Source organism: Prionailurus bengalensis, chromosome C1, assembly GCF_016509475.1.
Source record: "Prionailurus bengalensis isolate Pbe53 chromosome C1, Fcat_Pben_1.1_paternal_pri, whole genome shotgun sequence".
In the NCBI taxonomy this organism is placed as follows: domain Eukaryota; kingdom Metazoa; phylum Chordata; class Mammalia; order Carnivora; family Felidae; genus Prionailurus; species Prionailurus bengalensis.
Window position 1 is genome coordinate 160801338 of NC_057345.1, and position 22960 is coordinate 160824297.

The 22960-nt window shown below is 38.5% G+C and overlaps 1 protein-coding gene and 1 long non-coding RNA gene across 3 annotated transcripts in view; both read right to left on the bottom strand.

Annotated features, from left to right (window-relative positions):
- Positions 1-1307: 1307 nt before the first annotated feature.
- Positions 1308-22960, bottom strand: part of METTL8 (methyltransferase 8, methylcytidine) — a 93557-nt gene continuing 71904 nt past the window's right edge. Inside the window, exons 4-10 of one of the 2 annotated variants that reach the window (XM_043577022.1) lie at positions 19060-19430; positions 17022-17071; positions 11217-11280; positions 9417-9556; positions 5023-5129; positions 4832-4897; positions 1308-4104 (exon numbers count right to left, since the gene is read on the bottom strand). In XM_043577022.1, coding sequence (XP_043432957.1) covers positions 3914-4104; positions 4832-4897; positions 5023-5129; positions 9417-9556; positions 11217-11280; positions 17022-17071; positions 19060-19430 — 989 coding nt within the window. In that variant the 3' untranslated portion in view covers positions 1308-3913. Of the gene's footprint in view, positions 4105-4831; positions 4898-5022; positions 5130-6738; positions 7103-9416; positions 9557-11216; positions 11281-17021; positions 17072-19059; positions 19431-22960 lie in introns of those variants that run through there. The other variant, XM_043577023.1, reaches the window with a different exon arrangement.
- On the bottom strand, positions 12179-13397 carry LOC122481447. Its single transcript, XR_006296851.1, has 2 exons — positions 12657-13397; positions 12179-12246 (listed from the first exon to the last, which is right to left on the bottom strand). It is a non-coding gene; the product is annotated as an uncharacterized LOC122481447 (long non-coding RNA).

The following is a 22960-nucleotide window of genomic DNA, read 5'->3' on the forward strand; positions in this document are numbered from 1 at the left end:
CTCCTGTATCCTTCGGATAAATACCTAGTAGTGCAATTGCTGGGTTGTAGAGTAGTTCTCTTTTTAATTTTTTGAGGAACCCCCACACTGTTTTCCAGAGTGGCTACACCAGTTTGCATTCCCACCAGCAGTGCAAAAGGGTTCCTCTTTCTTTGCATCCTCACCAACATCTGTTGTTGCCTGAGTTGTTAATTTTAGCCATTCTGACAGGTGTGAGGTGGTACCTCATTATGGTTTTGATTGATATTTCCCTGATGATGAGTGATGTTGAGCATCTTTTCATGAGTCTATTAGCCATCTGGATGTCTTCTTTGGAAAAGTGTCTATTCATGTCTTTTGACCATTTCTTCACTGGATTGTTTTTTTGACTGTTGATTTTGATAAGTTCTTTATAGATTTTGGATACTAACCCTTTATCTGATATGTCATTTGCAAATATCTTCTCCCATTCCATTGACTGCCTTTTAGTTTTGCTGATTGTTTCCTTCGCTGTGCAGAAGCTTTTTATCTTGATGAGGTCCCAATAGTTCATTTTTGCTTTTGTTTCCCTTGCCTCCAGAGACATGTCAAGTAAGAAATTGCTGCAGCCAGGGGTGCCTGGGTGGCGCAGTCGGTTAAGCGTCCGACTTCAGCCAGGTCACGATCTCGCGGTCCGTGAGTTCGAGCCCCGCATCAGGCTCTGGGCTGATGGCTCAGAGCCTGGAGCCTGCTTCCGATTCTGTGTCTCCCTCTCTCTCTGCCCCTCCCCCATTCATGCTCTGTCTCTCTCTGTCCCAAAAATAAATAAACGTTGAAAAAAAAAAAATAAAAGAAATTGCTGCAGCCAAAGTCAAAGAGATTGTTGCCTGCTTTCTCCTCAAGGATTTTGATGGCTTCCTGTCTTACATTTAGGTCTTTCATCCATTTTGAGTTTATTTTTGTGTATGGTGTAAGAAAGTGGTCCAGGTTCATTCTTCTGCATGTTGCTGTCCAGTTCTCCCAGCACCATTTGCTGAAGAGATTGTCTTTTTTCCATTGGATATTCTTTCCTGCTTTGTCAAAGATTTGTTGGCCATACATTTGTGGGGCCATTTCTGGGTTCTCTATTCTGTTCCACTGATCTGAGTGTCTGTTTTTGTGCCAGTACCATACTGTCTTGATGATTACAGCTTTGTAATACAGCTTGAAGTCTGGAATTGTGATGCCTCCAGCTTTGGTTTTCTTTTTCAGGACTGCTTTGGCTATTTGGGGTCTTTTCTGGTTCTATATGAATTTTAGGATTGTTTGTTCTAGCTCTGTGAAGAATGCTGGTGGTATTTTATAGGGATTGCCACATGATTTTTTATTATCTATAGGCAAAAGGTTACACCCCCTCCTTTTTTTTTTCCCCTCTGCCAAAAATCTGTTATTTTGTCTAGCAGCAACTTTAAGTAGGGGGCTGATTTAGGTGGGTTAAGCAAGAGAAAGACTGACCAGACAAGCAGAAGACACTGGTAGAAATGACCTATTGAGCAGCCATGTGGATTAAGAGGTCTATGCTAGACGGAGCCCAAAAGAGCCCAGTTTGTGTCTCACAGTCCAAATTTGGTTGATGTATTTTTGAAGTTTCTAAAGGTTAACTACATGCTATAATACATTATAGAAAGACACAAAGCTGAATTTTACTGTGCCAGTCAAAAGCCTGGCTTGAATCTGCTATTTAGGACTGAGAGAGAGACAGAGAGAGAGAGAGAGAGAGAGAGAGAGAGAGAGAGAGAGTATGATTTACATGTGTGAGGATGTGAGAATGATTTTATCTTCTGTTGTTTTTAAAACCACCTTAGGCCATGATTTTTAAATTGAGACACAAGAAGATCTACTGGGGTTCCCATAGCAACATTAACTTATCTAACTGCCCTTGTTGTATGTAATACGTTCATTAGTTTTGCTTTAAATGTACACTTTAATTATGAAATACAACAGAGTGAAGAGTCTCAGGCAAATTTCAACTTTTGGATTATTGACGGAAGCATATTTAAACAGAAACCTTAATATTGTACTTCTGAGGAATTGCTACCAAGGCAAGTATATGCAAAAAGCTTGTGATCCTCCTTGCTCCCACATCTGACCTCACTGCATTCCATTCTACATAAGATGCCCTAATCTCTCTAAATATATTCATAACATGCTATCAGTAGGATAAAACAGAAACAAAGAAACAAACTTCAGATTGCTCCAATCCAGAGACTAGAACCCAATGTGTCCCCCCCCCCTTTTTTTTAAATTTATTTATTTTGAGAGAGACAGAGAGTGAGTGCAAGCAGGGGAGGGGCAGAAAGAGAGAATCTCAAGCAGGCTCTGTGCTGTCAGCACAGAGCCCGACGTGGGGGCTCCGTCCCACAAACCGTGAGATCATAACCTGAGTAGAAATCAAGAGTTGGATGCTTAACTGACTGAGCCACCCAAGCGCCCCCCCAAAATGTGCTCTTCTATTCAAAGCTGTCTATAAGCTGACCTCCCTCTCTTCTGTCCATGATTCCTCATCTCGAATGGTCCATACCAAACACACTTGTCTTTCATCATCTTCTGAGAGCACATGTTCAAGGACTAGCCTGACACCCACCTCCCCCAGAATGCTGATACTTCCCCTTTTCTTCCCACCAGCTAATCTTTCTCTCTCTTTGGAACCACTATTGCTGCTGCTACCACTACTACGTGACATGTTTATGACTAGGCAGCATCCCTCTTCTCTTTTTTTGATAACAGGGTCTTCATTCTGCTTTGAGGAACTTTTCTCCACTCCATACATTCAGTCGCATCATCAATGAAGCCACCCTGCCCCAACCTGTCAAGAGATGAATCCATGACCCAAGTGGGACCAATCACATTCTTACAGAAAACTGAATTCTAAGTGAATTCAAAAAGGAAAAAACAGTGGGAACTAAATTTTTCCCATGGTGGTCCTTCAAGAGACTATCCATTTCTTCCAGATTTCTGTGGCTCAGAACCAAAGTCCACTAGCTGATAAGTTCCCTATTTGAGTACCTGTTCATATATTATAAGACATTGTGATTGAGAGGCTTGGGATGTGCACATTTTTCTTTGCCAGCCAGATCCTATTTATGCTCCCTGAAGACAGGACTGAGTCTTTGTTGTATTACTCCATATAATTTTGCACAATGTAAGTACCCAGTAGATGTTGTATAACAAACGAAAAACCAATCTTAGAAACTCTGTTTTTACAAAGTACAATTTGAAAGCCAACTTATACCCTTTTTGAGGCAAGGTGGTAAATAAATTTTTAATTGCTACAATTTAAGAATTTTCTCGTGTATAGCAGTTGTCTTAAAGAGAGATTACAACTTGTATGCCTAAGAATAGCCTGAAAATAATGTTAGCTTGGGTCATACTTCCCTAATTTTAGGAAAGGAAAGAGAAACTAACATTCTATTTCAGACATTAGTTTCTGAATCAAAAAAAAAAAAAAGAGTTTTGGGAAAAAACAGACAACAACAAAACAAACACCTTAGTCTTGGTTTTGTGACTGGCCAAGGAAACGAGGAGAGCTGCCTTTCCGTTATCAGATAAGAGAGGAAGAGAATTTAACTGTGTTAGACTAATGTATAAATAGATGTTTTTTTCCCACTTCTAAAAAGTGGCAGGGTATAGTTTCTCAGAATCATCTGACTTATATCAGTCATTTAACTGAATGCTTATAAAATTCAAAGAACAAACAAAATGGTTAGACACAATAAACCCAAACAAGCTTGAGCACAGAATATGGTATATATACTCTTCCAAATCATTTACAAGTGCTTAAAATGAACAAAAGAGCTCACCCATGATAAACAGCAGGATATACAAATTCTCTTGTCTTCCCTTTCAAAAATGAAAGATTTACAGAAGTCTTTGAATAGTGTAATCCTCTGGTTTGTACCTTAACATGATACATAACTCAGCCATGAGAAAGGAGTGGTGATACCAATTTGGAGGGTTTTTGAGTCAAGTGTAATGGTTTCTGGAATTTGCCTTGAACCCACACTCGGTGCATTTTCACCTGTTTTTTCCTATTAACTTGTAAGCGACGATCAACCAGATTTTGCTTCTCATCTAACCCAGCCTTGCAGAACATAGTGTGGACTTCCCCTGTTGAGACAAAAGTGGCAATCAAATGTATATGTGACTGGGGCTTGGTGGGGGGAAAAGGAGACAGTCAAGAACAATGGAATGACTGACCATCTAAATTTCATTTAAACCAAGAAACTCTCTAGTACAAATTAGTTAAGGAAACCTGTGAAACCAAATAGGTTTCTTCTACTTCACAGAAATATACCAATATACACAGTTTAACATAGCAGGCATAAATAGATATACATTACTTACTACTGGTTGCAAATTTAAATATTTTGAAAGGTGCCCTCTGTTCTGAGTTTTTGTTAGTTTGCAGAGACCCCAAATGGCACATTTTAAAAGTGCTCACATAAGTTTGGAGAAAATCCTTGCATGCAGAATTCATTTTAAAAGTTTTTTTTTTTTTTTTTTTTTTTTTTTTTAAAGGAGAAATTGACAAGAGACAAGTAATTTTCTATGGACTCTTAAAATCAAATTCCCTCCTTTGGCTGTGGTATGTCATCAGCTTCTTCATATCTGGGCTAACAGTACTTCCAAAATGGAACAGACTACATCTTCATTTGGGTATAAGATGAAACAAGCGATTCTTTTAAAGCAGTTTCAGCTGGGAAAAGATTAAAAGGCAAAAAGGCCATTTTCAAGCTTTCATGTAGAACAGCTACAGTGTGGTGACAGACTAACCAAAGAGTTTTGTTTTTTTTTTTTTTTACAGCTAATTATTTCCCCTTATAGATAAGCATACCTTTCGTAAAGAAATATGCTCTGGTACCATCTCCTCGCACATAAAAATTTTCAGATAAGCAATGCCCTAAAAAAAATAATTGCGATCAGAGAAACCTAGTATTCCTTCAAACAAAACAAACAAAAACTTGAAATAAAATATAAACAAAGCATTCTTTAAAACACATGAAAATAACTCCAAACTGAATATACCCCTTTTAAAACGAAGCTGAGTCTTATCATATCTTCCATAGTCCCGAAATAGCAGCATTCCCCCAGGCTTCAGTAACTTGGACAGTCGGTTTATAACACCTTGCATCCTTTGAAAACAAAGCAAGACACTGTTTACAGAAATCTTGTTTTACATGCCACATCCTAACCTTCTTAGAGATAAAATAAGGAAAGCTCGATGGGGCCGAAAAATCTAACCCACAAAAAAATATATATTTTGTATAGAAAGGAAAAAGGGTACCAACTTGCTAAATGATAAGAATCAAAAGGCCTAGAGTATCAAGTAATCACCCAAATGACAAGAGTGGTGACTTCAGAGAGCTTGATATATGATGTCAAAGCTGCCCTGCAAAACCACAGATGGTTCCTGATATTTACATCAAGTTAAGGTAGTTCCAAGGCAGATAAACACTGAAGTTGCTTCATTTTCCTTGAAGATAAAAAAATATTGTAGAGCTATTCCAAATCGCACATATCTAAACAGAGACCACCTTTCCTCCCAGACTAGCTCCTTCTCCTTTATTTAGTTCAAAGGTACCATCATTCATCAAAGTGTTAACACCTCAGAGACATCCTTAACCCCTTTCCTTTTTCTCCTCTTCCACTAACCTCCCCATAACCATCTAGTCATCCAATTCTAGGTGTTCTTTTTTTAACTGATGGCTTTTTTCTCTTTTTTTGTTTCCCTTTGGTGCTCCTTTAGTACAAACTTCTACCTCCTTAGGCCTGAAAACATACTACTTCTTAACATGCTTTATTATTCCCCTTGTTAAGTCTTCCTGTATATTACTGATGAATTATTCCGCTTAAAATGATGGTTTTGTCAAATCATCCCTTTGCTCAAAAATGTTCATGATTTTAACCCATAGGATAAAATCTTAATTTCTTAGTTGGGCCCTTGAGATCTCCTACAACTGGTCTCAATCTCTCTAACATCTTTACCATTACTTCTTAATGTGAAGCATCAACTCTCGCCAAACTGTTATATGCTTGGCTCTGAAGCAGTCCATGCCTTCGTTCACATGGTTTCCCCTCAAAGAATTCTCTCCTTCTTACTTTCTGCCTATTTAAATTCTATTCACACTCCACCCCCAGCTCAATACTGGGAAGCCTTTACTTTCTTTCTTTTATTATTTATTCTTTTCATTTGGCTCTCAATCAAATATGACCCCTTGTGACTGCTCTTGACTTAATGTTTTTGGTTAAGTTTATGGTCTTATGTGTGATTATGGGCCAGAGATGGCAAAGATTTCAGATCTCATATTAATGCCAAGTGACTGACATTGGCTGCCTACAGAGCTCTATTGAGAAGGGCTCTTAGGGCTCACTGGGAATGACAATCAGGGTACAAAATCAGTTATCAGTGTCTGCCCTGAGCAGAGAATGGTAAATGGCAGCCTGTGTGCTAAGTCCTCCCCATCTCTGCTTCATCCATGCTACTTAAAGCTTCTAGATTTTTCTTATTTTAAAAATGAGGGTTTTAGATTAGATAATCTGTAAATCTTTCCAGTTAAAACACTGTTCAGTGGAATAATGGAGTGAAAAGCCAGATTTATGTCAGGTTTTGAAGGAAGTAGTGAGGAAATTAAAGTAACTATGAAAACAAGACAGAAATATAACAGAAAGAGGTGGCATAATTAGATGAAATGCTCTTTTAAAAAACTGGAACATAAGTACATGAAAGGGAAAAAAGAAAAATATTTTTCCTTGTTTATTTTATTATAGGTTATTTTCACACTGTGCTTATGGCCTTAGGCTTTGGCAATTAAAGAAAACTGTATCTAATCCTTAAAATATCCACTTTCAGAAGAAATGTTTTATGTACTGAGAAAAATATCTTTCTGCAACGATTACTAAAACAAGCATGAAACAAAGATGCAGAAAAACAAAGGGCCAAATACAGCCATCTCCGTCTGCAAATCCTCTCTTCCCAATTATCCTTTAATGTCTGGGGTTGTGAGTAAAGGCAAGGGTGGGGAGCTGCTTTTCTTCATCATCCCATCTTGCTTGGCTCAGCGCCAACTTCCAGAGCCACTTCCTGAGAACTGTCGGTGGGAGAGGGCTCGGGGAGATGGACAAGACAATAATGGGTGAAGGCTCCTTTTCTTTCTTTATTCCACTCAGGCCAACTCTGCTATCCTCATCTACCTCTAGTTGGAGGGTGAGGAAAAGGAAGAAGAGATTTTAAAAAGGAGTGTTTATTGACTACCTACTCTCTGCTTGGATCTGTGGTAAACATATTATACTGTACTTTATTTTAATGATAAGGACAGTTAGCTCTTCTTTTGTAGCCTCCTGTGGTTTATTCCCATTTAGGCTAGGATGCCCAGACTCAAGGTCTAGCAGAATCGCTTGCCATTCGTTTGTGCATGGATTTTCCAAGCTGTCAAGAAGACACTTTTCCAAAACTTTCACGGGGCTAAATACATCACTGTCCCAAATGACTCCAAAGATACTGTCCTGCCTTTTCACTTACTACTGCCCTCCTTCTACGCATTCACCCTTTTTTTAGGTCATTTGGACCATTTTAGGCAAGAAAATGGCTAGGGACATGATACATGTAAATTTATTTTATAATAATTACATAGAATGAACATACTATAGAATGACAGTAATCCTTCCAAGACATCTGCTTCCCCTTCTTTTTAACATTCAGTTCAAATCATAAGAAAATACATTATCTAAACTAATTTCAAGTAGTGGTTTTGTGGTCTTATTTGGAATATAAACACTTCCTGTTACAGGTGTCAAATAGAAAATCTTGTTCTCTATCCATCTACTCCATCCTTTTAACTATTCATTCTTTTAACTATGAGACAAAATACATAGATGACATCTTTCTACCAGTACCTGAATGATGCCAATATTCTACCCAGATTAGTAGAAAGACATAGATTATAGAAACTGGGAGGAAATGTAGCTTCATGGAATGTGATATATCTCACCAGGTACAAATATGTTTCCTTCAGATTTATTTGAAAATTTAATTTGTCTTTCAAAAAGCAACCAAAAAGCTCATCTCTGAATGAGAAGTAAAAGGACAGTAAAGGGGCTTAATGATTTTATAATTGCAAAGGAAAACGCACACATTAACCCACTTTCTTTGGGAAAGTGTCACACTCATCAAAGAGTGGTTGATATCAAGTCTGTATCTACCAGCAGAGGAACATTCCTGGAGCTAAATCTACTACCAGAGCAGAAAACCCAATTTTAAGAAAACTTACAAATGCACAACCCTTGACACCACACGTGTCTTAATATACATGAGGTGGCAAAATTCTAAGAGAAGTGATCATTTTAATAGCTGGTAATATGTCTTTCTACTTCCTCTCTGAACAAAAGCTATGTTTACTGTTTCAAAACATTGTGTGAACAGGGCGCCTGAGTGGCTCAGTCAGTTAAGCGTCCAACTCTTAGTTTCAGCTCAGGTCATGATGTCGCGGTTCATGGGATCAAGCCCTGTGTCAGGCTCTGCACTGACAGTGTGGGGCCTGCTTGGGATTCTCTCTCTCCTCTCTCTCTCTCTGCCCCTCTCCCACTCCCACTCTCTGTGCCTCTCAAAATAAATAAATAAACTTAAAAAAAAAATCGAAGTCATAAATATTTAAATGACGGCACTAGGCCAACCTTAGATTATAAAGGACCAAGGTTGATCTGGCAAATCTTGAGTACCCCTAATTCCCTAGAGGGCTCTTTAAAACACATTCTTTTTTATTAGTTTTCTTTATTTTTGAGAGGCAGAGAGAGACAGAGCACGTGTGGGGGAGGGGCAGAGAGAGAGGGAGACACAGAATCCGAAGCAGGCTCCAGGCTCCGAGCAGTCAGCCCAGAGCCCGATGCAAGGCCCGAACTCACGAACCGAACCGTGAGATCATGACCTGAGCTGAAGTCAGACGCTTAACCGACTGAGTCACCCAGGCGCCCCTAAAACACGTTTTTTTTAAGTCTTGTGACAGACTGGTATGAAGCCAAACAGATTCACAACCCACCTCTTCACGAACATTCAGTAAGATGCTAAATCAAAGAAAGATGTTTGTTTCTGATCACCAAGTACAATTTCCCTCTTGGGAGTCTATTAGGCTGTTCTGAATTTGTAATCTCCTTAAAGTACTGTCACTTTTAATAGGTATGTGTCTTGCCAGAATATGCTCACTTCACTCTGACAGTGATAGAAAGCTCACTAATGAAGCAGTTTGACCGGTTTCTTTCTAAAAGTCTGAAGAAAGGAAAAACTGCACTTAAAAGGCTGCATGTTATATATGGTATAGTTCACTAAATAATAAAGTTAAGAATTGTCACTTTTGATAGTTCTGAAAACCACGATTGATAAAGGTGCTTTACACATTTGCTTTGCCCTTTCTCGTGTCTTCAGTTACCTGTCAGGATGAATAGAAGAGAGCACAAAGACAAGGAGAATGACGTCCAGGATCCCATCTGGAAAAGGGTACGGTGAATCTTCATCACAAACATCATGAACAAAGGCGCAACACTGAGCTGCTCTGTAGGATGAGTGCAACTATCATGATAAAGGAACAATAATAATAAAAAAGCAGTTAGCAGACTTTTAGCATTTTTCTTAAAATAAAGAGGTCAAATTTTATATTTCTCCCTAGTGTCTTCCCTCTGTAAATATGAATGCATTTTATTTCAGATTCCATATTCTGTTAGCTTATTTCAAGCTGCCATAAAAAAATTAAGTCTAGCACTTGGACTCAACAACAAGTATTCTTCACAATCCCTTTTTAATTTTAAAAGTGGAATAGGGCAGGCTTTTGAGGCAGCGTTGCTGGAAGCCTACCCTATGTGATTTCGGAGGCACTGAGATCATCCTGTTTTCTCTCCCACTGCTTGTCCATGCCTCCTTTGGCTTAAGATACAAATATCCTCTAATACACAATCAGATAATAGTAATGACTGTACAACTCTGTAAATATACTAAAAATCACTGAACTGTATACTTTATTTTTTGAAAGAGATAGAGAGAGAGACTGAGCGTACAAGCTGGAGAGAGGGGCAGAGGGAGGGAGAGAGAGGGATAGGGAGAGAGAGACAGAGAGAGAGACAGAGAGTCTTAAGTAGGCTCTGAGCCCAATTCGGGGCTTGATCCCACAACCCTGGGATCATGACCTGAGCTGAAATCAAAAGAGTTGGATGCTCAACTGACTGAGCCACCCCAGTGCCTCTGAACTGTATAACTTTAAAATGGTGAATTTCATGGTCTGTGAACTATATCTCAATAAAGCTGTTATTTTCAAAAAATTAGAGCAGAGGTGCCTTGGCTGGCTCAGTTGGTGGAACATGTGGCTCTTGATCTCAGGGTCATGAGTTCGAGCCCCATGTTGGGTATAGAGATTACTTAAATAAATAAACTTTAAAAAAATAAATAATGAAAAAATTAGAGTACACACACACACACACACACACACACACACACAAATGCACATGCACACAGTTTGAGTACAAAACAACACTAGAAGCATATATACCAAAACAGTAAGCTCGATTCACCATAGGACTCTAGGAAGTGTGACTATAGGTGAATTTTATCTTCCTCTTTAGGTTTTTTAGTATTTTAGAAAATGTCTACCATGAATAACTATTACTCTTGTTATCAGAAATTAAGTTCCATCTATTGACTACACATTTATGTTAGCAGAATTTCCTTTCCTTTCCCATTTCCTAAAAGTACTTTTTGCTAAGGTAATGCTTACTAGCTTTTGGGGATTGGTCAAACAAACCCAGGCTCCCCACTGTTTTCCAAATAGTCTAGGACATTTTACATTTGTATCATATACTTTCTCAAAATTTGTTTTACTTTCAAAAGTTTCAATTTAACTAGTGCCTACTATGTGTCAGTCTGTGCATAGGGCTATAGGGACATAAATATGAATAAGATCACCTCATAGGACCTGCTGACCTTTCTAGGTGTACCAGTCCCTTCATTTTTATTTCATTTTATTTTCCTTTTTTTTTCCCAGCTTTATTTTGAATTCAAAATAACTTCTATCATTTTAGGGTAATATCTTAGGCATCAGATGATGATGTGATTCCCAGAATTAGTAAAAGCTCAGTTAAAAATGGTTACAGATAACACTGAAACATTTAAAAAATATCACTTCAACAACAAATAAATTATATCCTTACATGGCTCTCTTTAAAGAAAATATGAGGCATACCTTTACTAGTTCCACAGCTCCGGAAGCAAAATCACAACAATAAAGAAAGGACTCTGGAGCATTCCTATGAAAATGGAAGAAATATTTAAATCTAGAGTTCACATATGCTCAGGTTACAAAAGAAAGGAAACTGTAGGCTTGAACTTGTTTTTTTTTTAAAAAAATTTTTTTTTCAACGTTTATTTATTTTTGGGACAGAGAGAGACAGAGCATGAACGGGGGAGGGGCAGAGAGAGAGGGAGACACAGAATCGGAAACAGGCTCCAGGCTCCGAGCCATCAGCCCAGAGCCCGACGCGGGGCTCGAACTCACGGACCGTGAGATCGTGACCTGGCTGAAGTCGGACGCTTAACCGACTGCGCCACCCAGGCGCCCCTTTGAACTTGTTAAAAGGTATTTCTTTAATAAAATTTTGGATGACACCTGGCTTACTGTTTCTCCTTTTAGATGGTGTTCTCTATAATGGTGTATGGGTCCCTTCATGTTACTTCTGAAACAGCATTGTCTCAAATACTTATTAATTACAAGGTAACTTTCAAATTCCTGTCCTGGTTTTTTTTTGTTTTTTGTTTTTTAATTTTAGAGAGAGTGTACATGAGTGAGGGAGAGGGACGGAGGAGGAGAGAGAGAATCTTAAGCAGGCTCCATGCTCAGCACAGAGCCCGACACAGGGCTCCATCCCATGACTTGAGCCAAAATCAAGAGTTGGACGCTCAACAGACTAAGCCACCCAGGTGCCCCTTCCTGTCCTGGTTTTAAAGCTCTCTGTTGCTTGGGCCTACCTGCCTTACGTCCCATCACACTCTCACACAGGAACCCTCCAACGCCATCCATCATCATTGCTCCATCTTCCTCCCCCCCAGTCTTTCTTCTGTGCCTCCAGCCAGCAGGGCCTATAGTTCCTTGTTGCCTAGTCAAGTGCTACCCTTGTGCAAGGATGCTCAGATCCTTGTGTTCTTTGGTGCTTCATTCCCCTTTCTGTGTGTACAACTCATTTGGTTCTTGAGCTTCTCACAGAGGCTCTGATGCCCTAATGGGACAGGAATACATATGTATTTTAATAGCATGTAAATACAACTCCTAAAAAAGAGTAAAAAAATACTAATATATTAACTCTTAGTTATCTTTTCAAGTTTTTTCAAACATTTATTAAGACTCATGTATGTACCAAGAATTAGAATACAAGTTAGTAAATGAAATTGTCTAATAAAATAGTAAGAGTATGGATTTTGAAGCCAAACAGACCTGCGTTTAAGTCCTGAATTTGCCATTTATTAACTCTGTGAATTTGACTCATCCTCTCTAAGACTCAGTTACTTTATTTACAGATGTAAATAAATACAGTTATTTTTTGGTTGGAGGATGTTTATTCATATAAAAGTCTTGAGTAATCTTAATTGGCCTCCACTGAACTTAGACAAGTTCTATTTGGCTTTTTACCTGAAATTCAGTAACAATGTCTGGACCATGGTTACTCATGGGCATGCATATACTTTGAATTTTGTGGGTCAGTACTCTTCCCGGTCATCCCTCATATGCTTGTATCAATAATTACTGCATCATGTTGCTTAGCACCATGCCTGAATCACAGAGACTGGCATGTTATGAAACAACAATTATAACTATAGTTCTGGCTCCTGTGGGTTTTACAGCCTAGTTGGGGATATGATTGGTTTTATCTAGCTTCTACAGGGTTATGGATAGGGCAGACTTCCTAAGTCTTACCTAAGGTGTAAGTTTTAACAATTCTGAAGAAGGGGGATAGCAATGCTGAATAGGGAGAAGGATAAATGGTATAGGGCTTAAAGGTGGGAGTCATGTGCCAAGGATGAGAAGCAGAGTTGATCCTGAGAGCTCAAACCAGTATGTGGCAGGATATACAAGTGGGCCTTGAAACACATAATTAGAACTTTGATTCAGGAGACATTTCAAGCAAGGAGAACTACTAAATAAATATGGGATACAAGCACAAATATGAATTCCACAAATAAAATCTCACCCAGGCTCAGATAATACTCTTAAATGCTACTCATGGATGAGTACTATGAGAAGGAGTCCTTCATTCTGTGGCATTTGGAGATTTGCGTTCAATTTAAGATCTGTCCAAATAAGTTAAAGTATAATGAACAGGATTTGGTTATGACTTGCACTACTTGTTTTTTTTTTCATCTGTCCCAAATAAAAGCACCTGGGTGGCTCAGTCGGTTGAGCATCTGACTTCGGCTCAAGTCATGACCTCACAGCTCATGAGTTTGAGCCCCACGTCGGGCTCTGTGTTGACAGCTTGGAGCCTAGAGCCTGCTTTAGACTCTGTGCCTCCCTCTCTCTCTCTGCCCCTAACCCACTCGCATTCTGTCTCTGTCTCTCTCAAAAATAAATAAACATTGAAAAAAAACCAACAGTGATTTATTGCAGCCTGTACCCCTATTGCTTCCTATGAAATCCATATATTCATGACTCTTAATTTGCTGGGCGGTCATACGTGTTTGAAAATTTTCCGTAAGCACTCAGATGCACGATGTAATATGATGGCAAAGGGCAAGGGCTCTGGAACCAAACTGTCTATGGTTTGAATCCTGGCTATACCACTTAGTTGTGTGGCCTTGGAATAGTTACTTAATCTCTTTGTAATCCTGTTTCCTCATCTATAAAGCAGAGATCAATGGCATCTAAGGTCACTGTGAGGATTGAAGGGATTCTTAGAAGTTTCTAGGAAGGTTCCTAACTCAGAGTAAGCACCTAATAAATGTTAGTCATTATTATAATTGTTGTTGCTATTGCTATTATTACTATTATCATATTATAGGAAGATCTGCCTTTGCCTTCTAGGAACTTAAAAACTTAAGAAATTATCATGGTTCTATAAAAACTTCCATATAACTCAAAATGCTTCTCTGGACACTGGCATATCTAGCTCATTATAAAAGGTATGCAGTCAACCTTTGGGCAGTGGTTACTAAACACCCACAAGATATAGAACAGTCTAGCAGTTAAAGAAAGTATGTGCCATTTGCCATGTGGTCCTACCAGGACAGCAGCATGACCTCTGAGACTGAATTCCCATGCATCAGCAGCCCAAGCTGAAGTCTTGTGACCACCCAATGACTTTCCAGAGCTTTTCTGTAAAATCAGCTGACTGCCTTGGCCCTTCTCCCAGCAAGCAGGTGTAAATATCACTACTAACACCACACCACAAAGCACTCCCTTGGCAGGGGGTTTAAGAATTAAATGATCCTTGGAGAATGATATGACCTCTCAATTCCAGAGGTCTAATTATGGTAAAATATTCTGAAAATGTAAAACACTAATCCTGTACTCTCCAAAAGTAATAAAACATAATTTCTTAGGTGGGAAAAAAAGTCTAATCCTCCCTTTGGAAGGCTAATCACTGATTGCCTTTTAATGATGAATTAATTATCTTGCGTTATCGAACTACAATGACTTTTTTTAAAAAAAGACAGAGCCACGAAGAATCAGGGAGCAAGGAAGCAAAAGATTGCAATTATTAGCTGGAGGGAGAAGTAAAAAGGGAAAAATATTACTAACAAGTGGGGATTCAGAGATATTAGTCAATATGTATTGAGCTCTAACTATCTGTATTATACTGTTGGGCTACCTGGAAAATCAGATTAGGGTAAAATATGCTTTCTACCTCAAGGAATACAAGCAGTGGCTGGAGACACAAGACATAAAGAAATGACATGCTAAATAATACCTTGGGATGAGTCATAAAGTAACACATTATCAACTGCCAAGGTAGTAAATTTCTGTGTACCGTAAGCTCAGAGATAACTCGGGTGAAGGAAACTGGCTACGTGGTATAATAAAACAGGAAACATTGGCCCAGAAATGAGGAAAAGGGAAAACAAAGAGAATAAAGACAAAAGGAGAAAGGCCATTCAGACCTGCAAATGTGCAGTTCTATCACTTCTGCCTGGCCACTTTAACTGGTAATCTGATGGTATTTGGAAATTACTATTTACTATGTTAGTAATGAAGAATATCCTGATTTTTTTGGTGCTACATCACAAGTATTTAAAAGTAGTGTCCTGGGGGCACCTGGTGGCTCAGTTGGTTAACTGTCCGACTAATGATCTCAGTTCAGATCTTGATCTCAGGGTCATGAGTTCAAGCTCCATGTAGGGCTCCACACTGGGTGTGAAGCCTACTTACTTACTTACGTACTTTATTTATTTACTTATTTATTTATTTATTTATAACATTATCTATTATTGAGAGACACAGAGAGACAGAGCATGAGCATGGGAAGGGCTGAGACAGGGAGACACAGAATCCGAAGCAGGCTCCAGGCCCGGAGCTGTCAGCACAGAGCCTGACGTGGGGCTCGAACCCACAAACTGAGAGATCATGACCTGAGCCAAAGTCAGACGCTTAACCGACTGAGCCACCCAGGTGCCCCTATGTGAAGACTACTTTAAAAAAATAAAATAAGGGGCACCTGGGTGGCTCAGTCGGTTGAGCATTTGACTCTTGATTTTGAGTCAGGTCATGATCCCAGGGTTGGGCTCCACACTGAACGTGGAAGCCTACTCAGGATTCTTTCTCTTTCTTCCTCTGTCCCTTCCCCCTGCTCACAAGTTCTCTCAATAAAAATAAAAATAAAAATAAATAAAGAAAAAAAAAGTGTCATAATGTTGGCATTGTGTTAACTGTTAAATTGAGGTGGTGGGTATATGAGAATTCATTGTATTACAAGGAAACACTAAAAAAATAGCATCATTAGAATTTAAAATACACATAAAGACTGAAAGGAACTATAACAAACAGTAGCTATGTTAGGATGATGGGTGATTCCCACCCCTCTGTCCTCTAATGGAAATGTTCTGCAATGTGCTCATGTTGATTTTATAATGGAAAAAATAATGTGAAAGTTATTGTGTAAACTTAAAAAAAAAAAAAAAGAGGGGCGCCTGGGTGGCTCAGTCAGTTGAGCATCCGACTTCAGCTCAGGTCACGATCTCACAGTTTGTGAGTTCGAGCCTTGCATCGGGCTCTGTGCTGACAGTGCAGAGCCTGGAGCCTGCTTCAGATTCTGTGTTTCCTTCTATCTCTGCTCCTCCCCCACTTGTGCTCTGTCTCTCTCTGTCTCTCAAAAATAAATAAAATGTAAAAAAAGAAAAAAAAACTAAAAACAAAACAAAACAAAACAGAATAGGTAAAAGGTGCTAGAAAAGCTTTGTAAGAAGTGTCTTCATCATGGAAATACCACAACATATACGTGAAGCAGTGAACAGGAAGGATGTGTCAGGAAAACACCTCTGTCCCTATCATCTCTGTCTGCTTTTTTGAGTTTTAGTCTAGTCTTAGACTAGTTGCTGTTACCTTCAAACATTTTCAAGTTATTTGACAAAAGAAGGTCTTCTACTGGGTGTGGCTCCAGAAGTGATGACAAAATGAGGGTTAAGAATAAGCTTTAAACTCAATTCTGTGTGTGTAAAATGGCACCTACATACCTGGAGGAGCAAATCGATTTCTGAAGTTAGCAATTCACAGCTTAGTGGAAGGGTCAAATCCCTTGCTCTTTTCTTATTCTCTCATCCATGCAAACACAAGCTTTAAAAATTACTTTGACCCATGGTGGACAACCCATAGCTGTGAAACATTCTTTTCATAGTAATTCCTCGTTTACGTGAAATTAGACACCGAAACAATTCTTTGAAATTGGCTTCAGTGATTGTTTATATGAGAATAAAAACACTACCAGCATACACGTGACATTTTCCCAGAATTTCTGAACACCCCATACATATGTAAAATTTTGTAGGAGAAAACTTTAAAACTCACTGTAAAGTGTTCAAAATTGGAAAAACACTATTTCCAGCACCACAGCCAACCTAAAAAATTGAAAGAATAAACAAATATCATGAAAAGAAGGTTAAATTTTCTTCACCAATGTTAGATTTTTTTCATTAAAAAAAAAACTAGAATAAATTTACTGGATCTCTAGGTGTAGGAGAGTTTTCTAAACTCAAAAGCAAAGGAATAAGCCACAAGAATAACACTGATTAATTTAACTATGGAAACATGTGAAAATTTTATACACCAAAACTCAAACCAAATTAAAAGGTGACCAATGCACTATGAAAAAAAATTGGCAATAAATATGATAAAAGGGTAGAATTCATTAAAAAAACAGTAACAGATAAATTAGCAAAGGAAATAAATAGAACACAAAAGAAATACAACTGTCTTCTAAACATCTGAAGAACTATCTGACCTAGTTAGCAATCAAAGAAATGCAAATTAAAACAAGGTGTAATTTTCATCTGTCAAAAAGGAAAGCACTTAAGTAAGAATATTCTAACCAATGAGAGTGTGATGAAACAGACATATATTGGTGTGAATTTGTATTAATACAGCTTCTTAGAAAATTATTTGGCAATATATTTTAAGAGCACTAAATTTATTATTTTATTATTTTTTTAAGTTTATGTATTTATTTTGAGAGAGAGAGAGAGAGAGAGAGAGAGAGAGAGAATGAATTACAAGGGGTCTCCACACTGTCAGCACAGAGCCAGATGCAGGGCTCGATCCCACAAACCATGAGATCATGACCTGAAATCAGGAGTCGAATTCTCAAATGACTGAGACACCCAGGTACCACTAAGAGCATTACATTTTTAAAATAAATTACGAATTAGTAAATCTGACCCAAGATAATAAAAGAAATACAGAAAAGTCTATACCCAAAGATATTTTCTGTAGAAAACCTGAAAACAATTTAAATGCTCAGTACTGTAAAAACAGATAAGCAGAATTAAAGTACTCCACATAATAAAATATTTTGCAGCCACAAAAATGTTTATAGAGAATTTTTAAGATAGAAAAAACTGCTTATTATATAATGTTAAATAGAAAAAAACCAAAACCTCAAAATACAGGTACAGTATAGCTCAACTATATAAAATAGTATAAATGAAAAAAAAAAGTTAGTAAAATGTGAAGGGTGGTTAAGATACCTTTATAACCAAAAGGAGGAGATTTACTTAAAAAAAATTTTTTTTTTCAACGTTTATTTATTTTTGGGACAGAGAGAGGCAGAGCTTGAACAGGGGAGGGGCAGAGAGAGAGGGAGACACAGAATCGGAAACAGGCTCCAAGCCATCAGCCCAGAGCCTGATGCGGGGCTCGAACTCCCGGACCGCGAGATCGTGACCTGGCTGAAGTCGGACGCTCAACCAACTGCGCCACCCAGGCGCCCTGAGATTTACTTTTAAAAACAGAAGGTCAAGGGGCACCTGGTGGCTCAGTTGGTTAAGCGTCCAACTTCGGCTCAGGTCATTCTCTCACAGTCCTTGAGTTCGAGCCCCATTTTGGGATCTGTGCTGACAGCTCAGAGCCTGGAGCCTGCTTCAGATTCTGTGTCTCCCTCTCTCTTTCTGCCCCTCCCCTGCTTGTGCTCTTGCTCTCACTCTCTCTCAAAAAGAAATAAATACATTAAAAAAAAAAAAAAAAAAAAGAAAGAAAGTCAAGGTCTACACTGGATTATAGCTAATTATATCTCACTTATTTCTATTTCACTTAAAAAGGGGTAATAACAGAAAGAGACAGAAATTAAGGCCAAAACTTTACTGGTATTTAAAACTGCCTTCAAATTAGAAATGAAAACAAATTAAAAAAAAAATTAAAATCACAAACTTAGAGCTTGATTATACATGTGAGTCCCTTCAATATTTTTTATGCACAAAGGCATACTGAACCCTTTTCTAGTTAGATTTGATCATTATTCTCCCTAAAAAATCTGTATCATTAATAAGGTAATATGCAATATACATTTTAAAATTATTTGCCACCTCCCATCTTTGCCCCTGCAGGACAGTACCTCAAGGATTCTGAAAGTGGCACTGCTACCAGGAAACAATTCAGTCTTCAGAGGTCCTTCGCTGTGTTCTTCAGAGTCTAGGTTGGAAAAATGAGATCTTGCTTTGCTTGGACCATCTGATGAACCACACCTTTTCATACCAAGATTTTTTTCTTCAGGCATAATAGGGCAGTGCGTTCTTGAGAAACAATTTGCAGCACCAGTTTTCACATTATCCCATGATGATTCTTGTGTCTTCTCTTCAGTTTTTTGATCAACTGGAATAATTTCAGGAAATTCCCTCAACAGCCAATTACGATCCTTGAAAAACTTATTCTTATGAATCTTATAAAATGTATCCCAATATTGACTAGCTTCATTCTCATACTTAACTAAAATAAAGAGAAAAAAAAAAGATTTATTTTACTATAAATGATGTTTACTATTAGTTACTACTTTAATAACTGAATATATTTAATAATTAAATACTGTTAAATATATTACATACATTTATAACAATTACATTTACTACTGAATAACTTTAATATTATAATTTTTATTTATCTGATTTTTTTTTTGGCCTCTTACAGGTTAAAACTACAGAGTATTATTTTTCTCAAAATGTGTCAGTGTATGGGGTATTTAGTTCTATCCCCTACAAATCTGCCTGTGTCTTAATAGTTTGGCCAATACATTTTTGTGAGGAATATAATCATTGCAAACTACTTTTTATAGTTTAAATCTGGAATTTATTTTTATTTATTTTTTTAAGGAAGATAGATTTTAAAAAGTTTTTTAATGTTTATTTTTGTGAGAGAGAGCGCATGTGTGCACACAGGCACAAAGGGAGGAGGGGCAGAGAGAGGGGGAGACAGAGGATCTCAGGAAGGCTCTACATTGACAGCACAGAGCCTGATGAGGGGCTTGAACTCATGAATCAAGAGATCACGATCTGAGCCAAAGTTGGAGGCTTAACCAACTGAGCCACCCAGGCGCCCACAGATTTTTTTTTTAAAGTTTATTTATTTCTTTTGAGAGAGAGAGAGAGCACACACACAAGCAGAGAAGGGGGAGAGAGAAAGAATCCCAAGCAGCCTCTGTGCTGTCAGTGTGGAGCCCAATGGGGGGCTTGAACCCACGAACCATGAGATCATGATCTGAGCTGAAATCAAGAGTCAGACACCAAATGAGCCACTCATTTAGGCACCCCTAAATCTTGGATTCTTAATACTCACATTTTTACCAATAACTTATAGGACTCTTAGAGAAAGGACACCATTTTTTATGTCTCTGTATATGCAGTTTCAACACAATGAATATCTTGGTAATCAGACAGGAAATTGCAGAATTATAAATTACACAATCTTAGAGCCAGAATGGCCCATTGAAATAATCTACTCCCAACTCCCTTGTTTTGCGTTTGAACAGAAGATAGCACAGATATGAACCCACTTGTTCTAGGCCCCAGAGCCCAGTCACAGCAGAGCTAGGACCACCTATCTTAACCCCTGGAGCTAAGAGCCATCCCATTCTCCCCCTACCTCCAGAGGAATCTCTTCCTATTGACATCTCCTACTATGAAACCTTAAAGAGATATGCCTTTTTAAAGGAAATTTGCGTTTCATGATGTTATCCCTTGGATTTTCCTCTGTCCAGTGTCAGCGTTAGTTCAACCATCTCAGAACTTCAGACAATTCTTAGCTTTCTGCCTCTTTTTTTTCTTAGCCTTATTTATTTATTTTTGAGAGAGACAGAGTGAGCGGGGGAAGGACAGAGAGAGAGAGGGAGTGAAAGAATGTCAAGCAGGCTCCATGCTGTGGAGAGTCTGTGTGAACATGCACTGCAGAGTCTGATGTGGGGCTCAAACCCACAAACCATGAGATCACGACCTGAGCGGAAACCAAGAGTCGGACGCTTGACCAACTGAGCCACCCAGGTGCCCCAGCTTTCTGCCTCTTTTTATTTGTACCTTAAATTAATAAAATAATTCACTCACTCCTTCACTCAACAAACATTTCTTGGACACTGTTATGCATGTACCAGGCCTAATCCCTGGGTTAAGAATTATTCTCACCTGGGGCACCTGGGTGGCTCAGTCGGTTAAGTGTCCAACTTCGGCTCAGGTCATGATCTCATGGCTTGTGGGTTCTAGCCCCACATTGGGCTCTGTGCTGACAGCTCAGAGCCTGAAGCCTGCTTTAGAGTCTGTGTCTCCCTCTCCCTCTGCCCCTCCCCTGTTCGTGCTTTCTCTCAAAAATAAAATAAACATTAAAAAAAAAAGAATTATTCTCACCCAATATAGACACATGACCTTTTTATTTTATTTTATTTTATTTATTAAAAAAATTTTTTTTAATGTTTATTTTTGACAGAGAGAGAAACAGAGCATGAGTGGGGGAGGGGCAGAGAGAGAGAGGGAGACACAGAATCTGAAGCAGGCTCCAGGCTCCCAAGTTGTCAGCACAGAGCCCAATGCGGGGCTGGAACTCACAGACCGCGAGATCACGACCTGAGCCAAAGTCGGTTGCTCAACCGACTGAGCCACGTAGGCGCCCCGACACATGACCTTTTTAAAGTGCTTTCAAAGAATAAAAAAGATCTTCTATCGATATAATTTCCAAGATCTAATGTTGGGCAAAAAAGCAAAGTGTAGCACAGTGTGTATACGATACAATCATTTGTTAGGAAAAATGAAGATAAAGAACACATGTGTGTGCATACACAGAAACACAATGCATACACACACACATATTTGCTTGTATACGTACAGAATACCTCTGGAAGGATATTCATATAACTAGTAATACTGGTTGCCTCTAGAAAGGGGAACTGGGTTGGCTGGGGCCAGGAATAGAAAAAGAATTTTCATTTGGGGGTGCCTGGGGAGGCTGAGTCGGTTAAGTGTCCAACTTCAGCTCAGGTCATGATCTCAGGGTTCGGTTTGTGAGTTCAAGCCCTGCACTGGGCTTTCTGCTGTCAGCATAGAGCCTGCTTTGGATCCTAAAGCCTGCATCAGATCATCTGTCCCCTTGTTCTCTGCCCCTCCCCGCTTGTGCTCTCTCAATATCTCTCTCAAAATAAATAAATAAACAAACAAATGAAAAAAGGCTAGGAAAGAAGAAATTAAAAAGAAAGAATTTTCATTTGAATTTTGATCTGTATGAAATTACTATCCCCTAAATAAAGTTATAAATAAAAATAATGGAATCATTTCTTTCATAATTGTAAAGAAGCTCCAACCCTCAGAACAAGCAGTTGCCAGCAGTTGCCAGTTCATCTTTGTTGTAGAACCCTGTCCTGAAGCCTTTATAGTTTTCCTTTTCTTTCCATTTTTATCTTTATGGCCTTGTACATGGATCTCCACCCATCTGGCCACAAGACTTCCTTCCCATCAAGGCTGAATTGTATCTGGCAGCAGGACTGCTATAAAGACAGAAACTCCCATCTGTATTTAAGGTCTGAGAAATGAAAGTAGATCTCTGTAACAAAAGAATTATATGATGCTGAAGTCCAAAACATGTTCACATCTGCACTAATGGAAGGAAGCCCATTTGTGGTTTATCTGAAAATTTTATATATTATCTTTAAAATAGTTCTATCTCTACTTTTAAGAACTGGAGTGTGCCTGGTATACTGTGTGAGGAAATAAAACAACATTCTGAAAATCAGATTCAGGAGGAATTAGGAAACTATCAAATTTCCCCAGGGTTTTCTCACACCTCCCCTGTTCCTTTTTCCTTAAAAACTCTCTTTGTAACTCACTCTGTGCTGGTAAAAAATGTTTCAGTTTAATAAAAAGCAACCACCTAAGAAGACCTACATTTAGTAAAATCCCTAGTATCTGAGGTTTCATTGCCAAGCTACTTGTGAAGTGAGTTTGAACCCAACTATCAGTAACTAGAATGTAACACTACATCTCAAT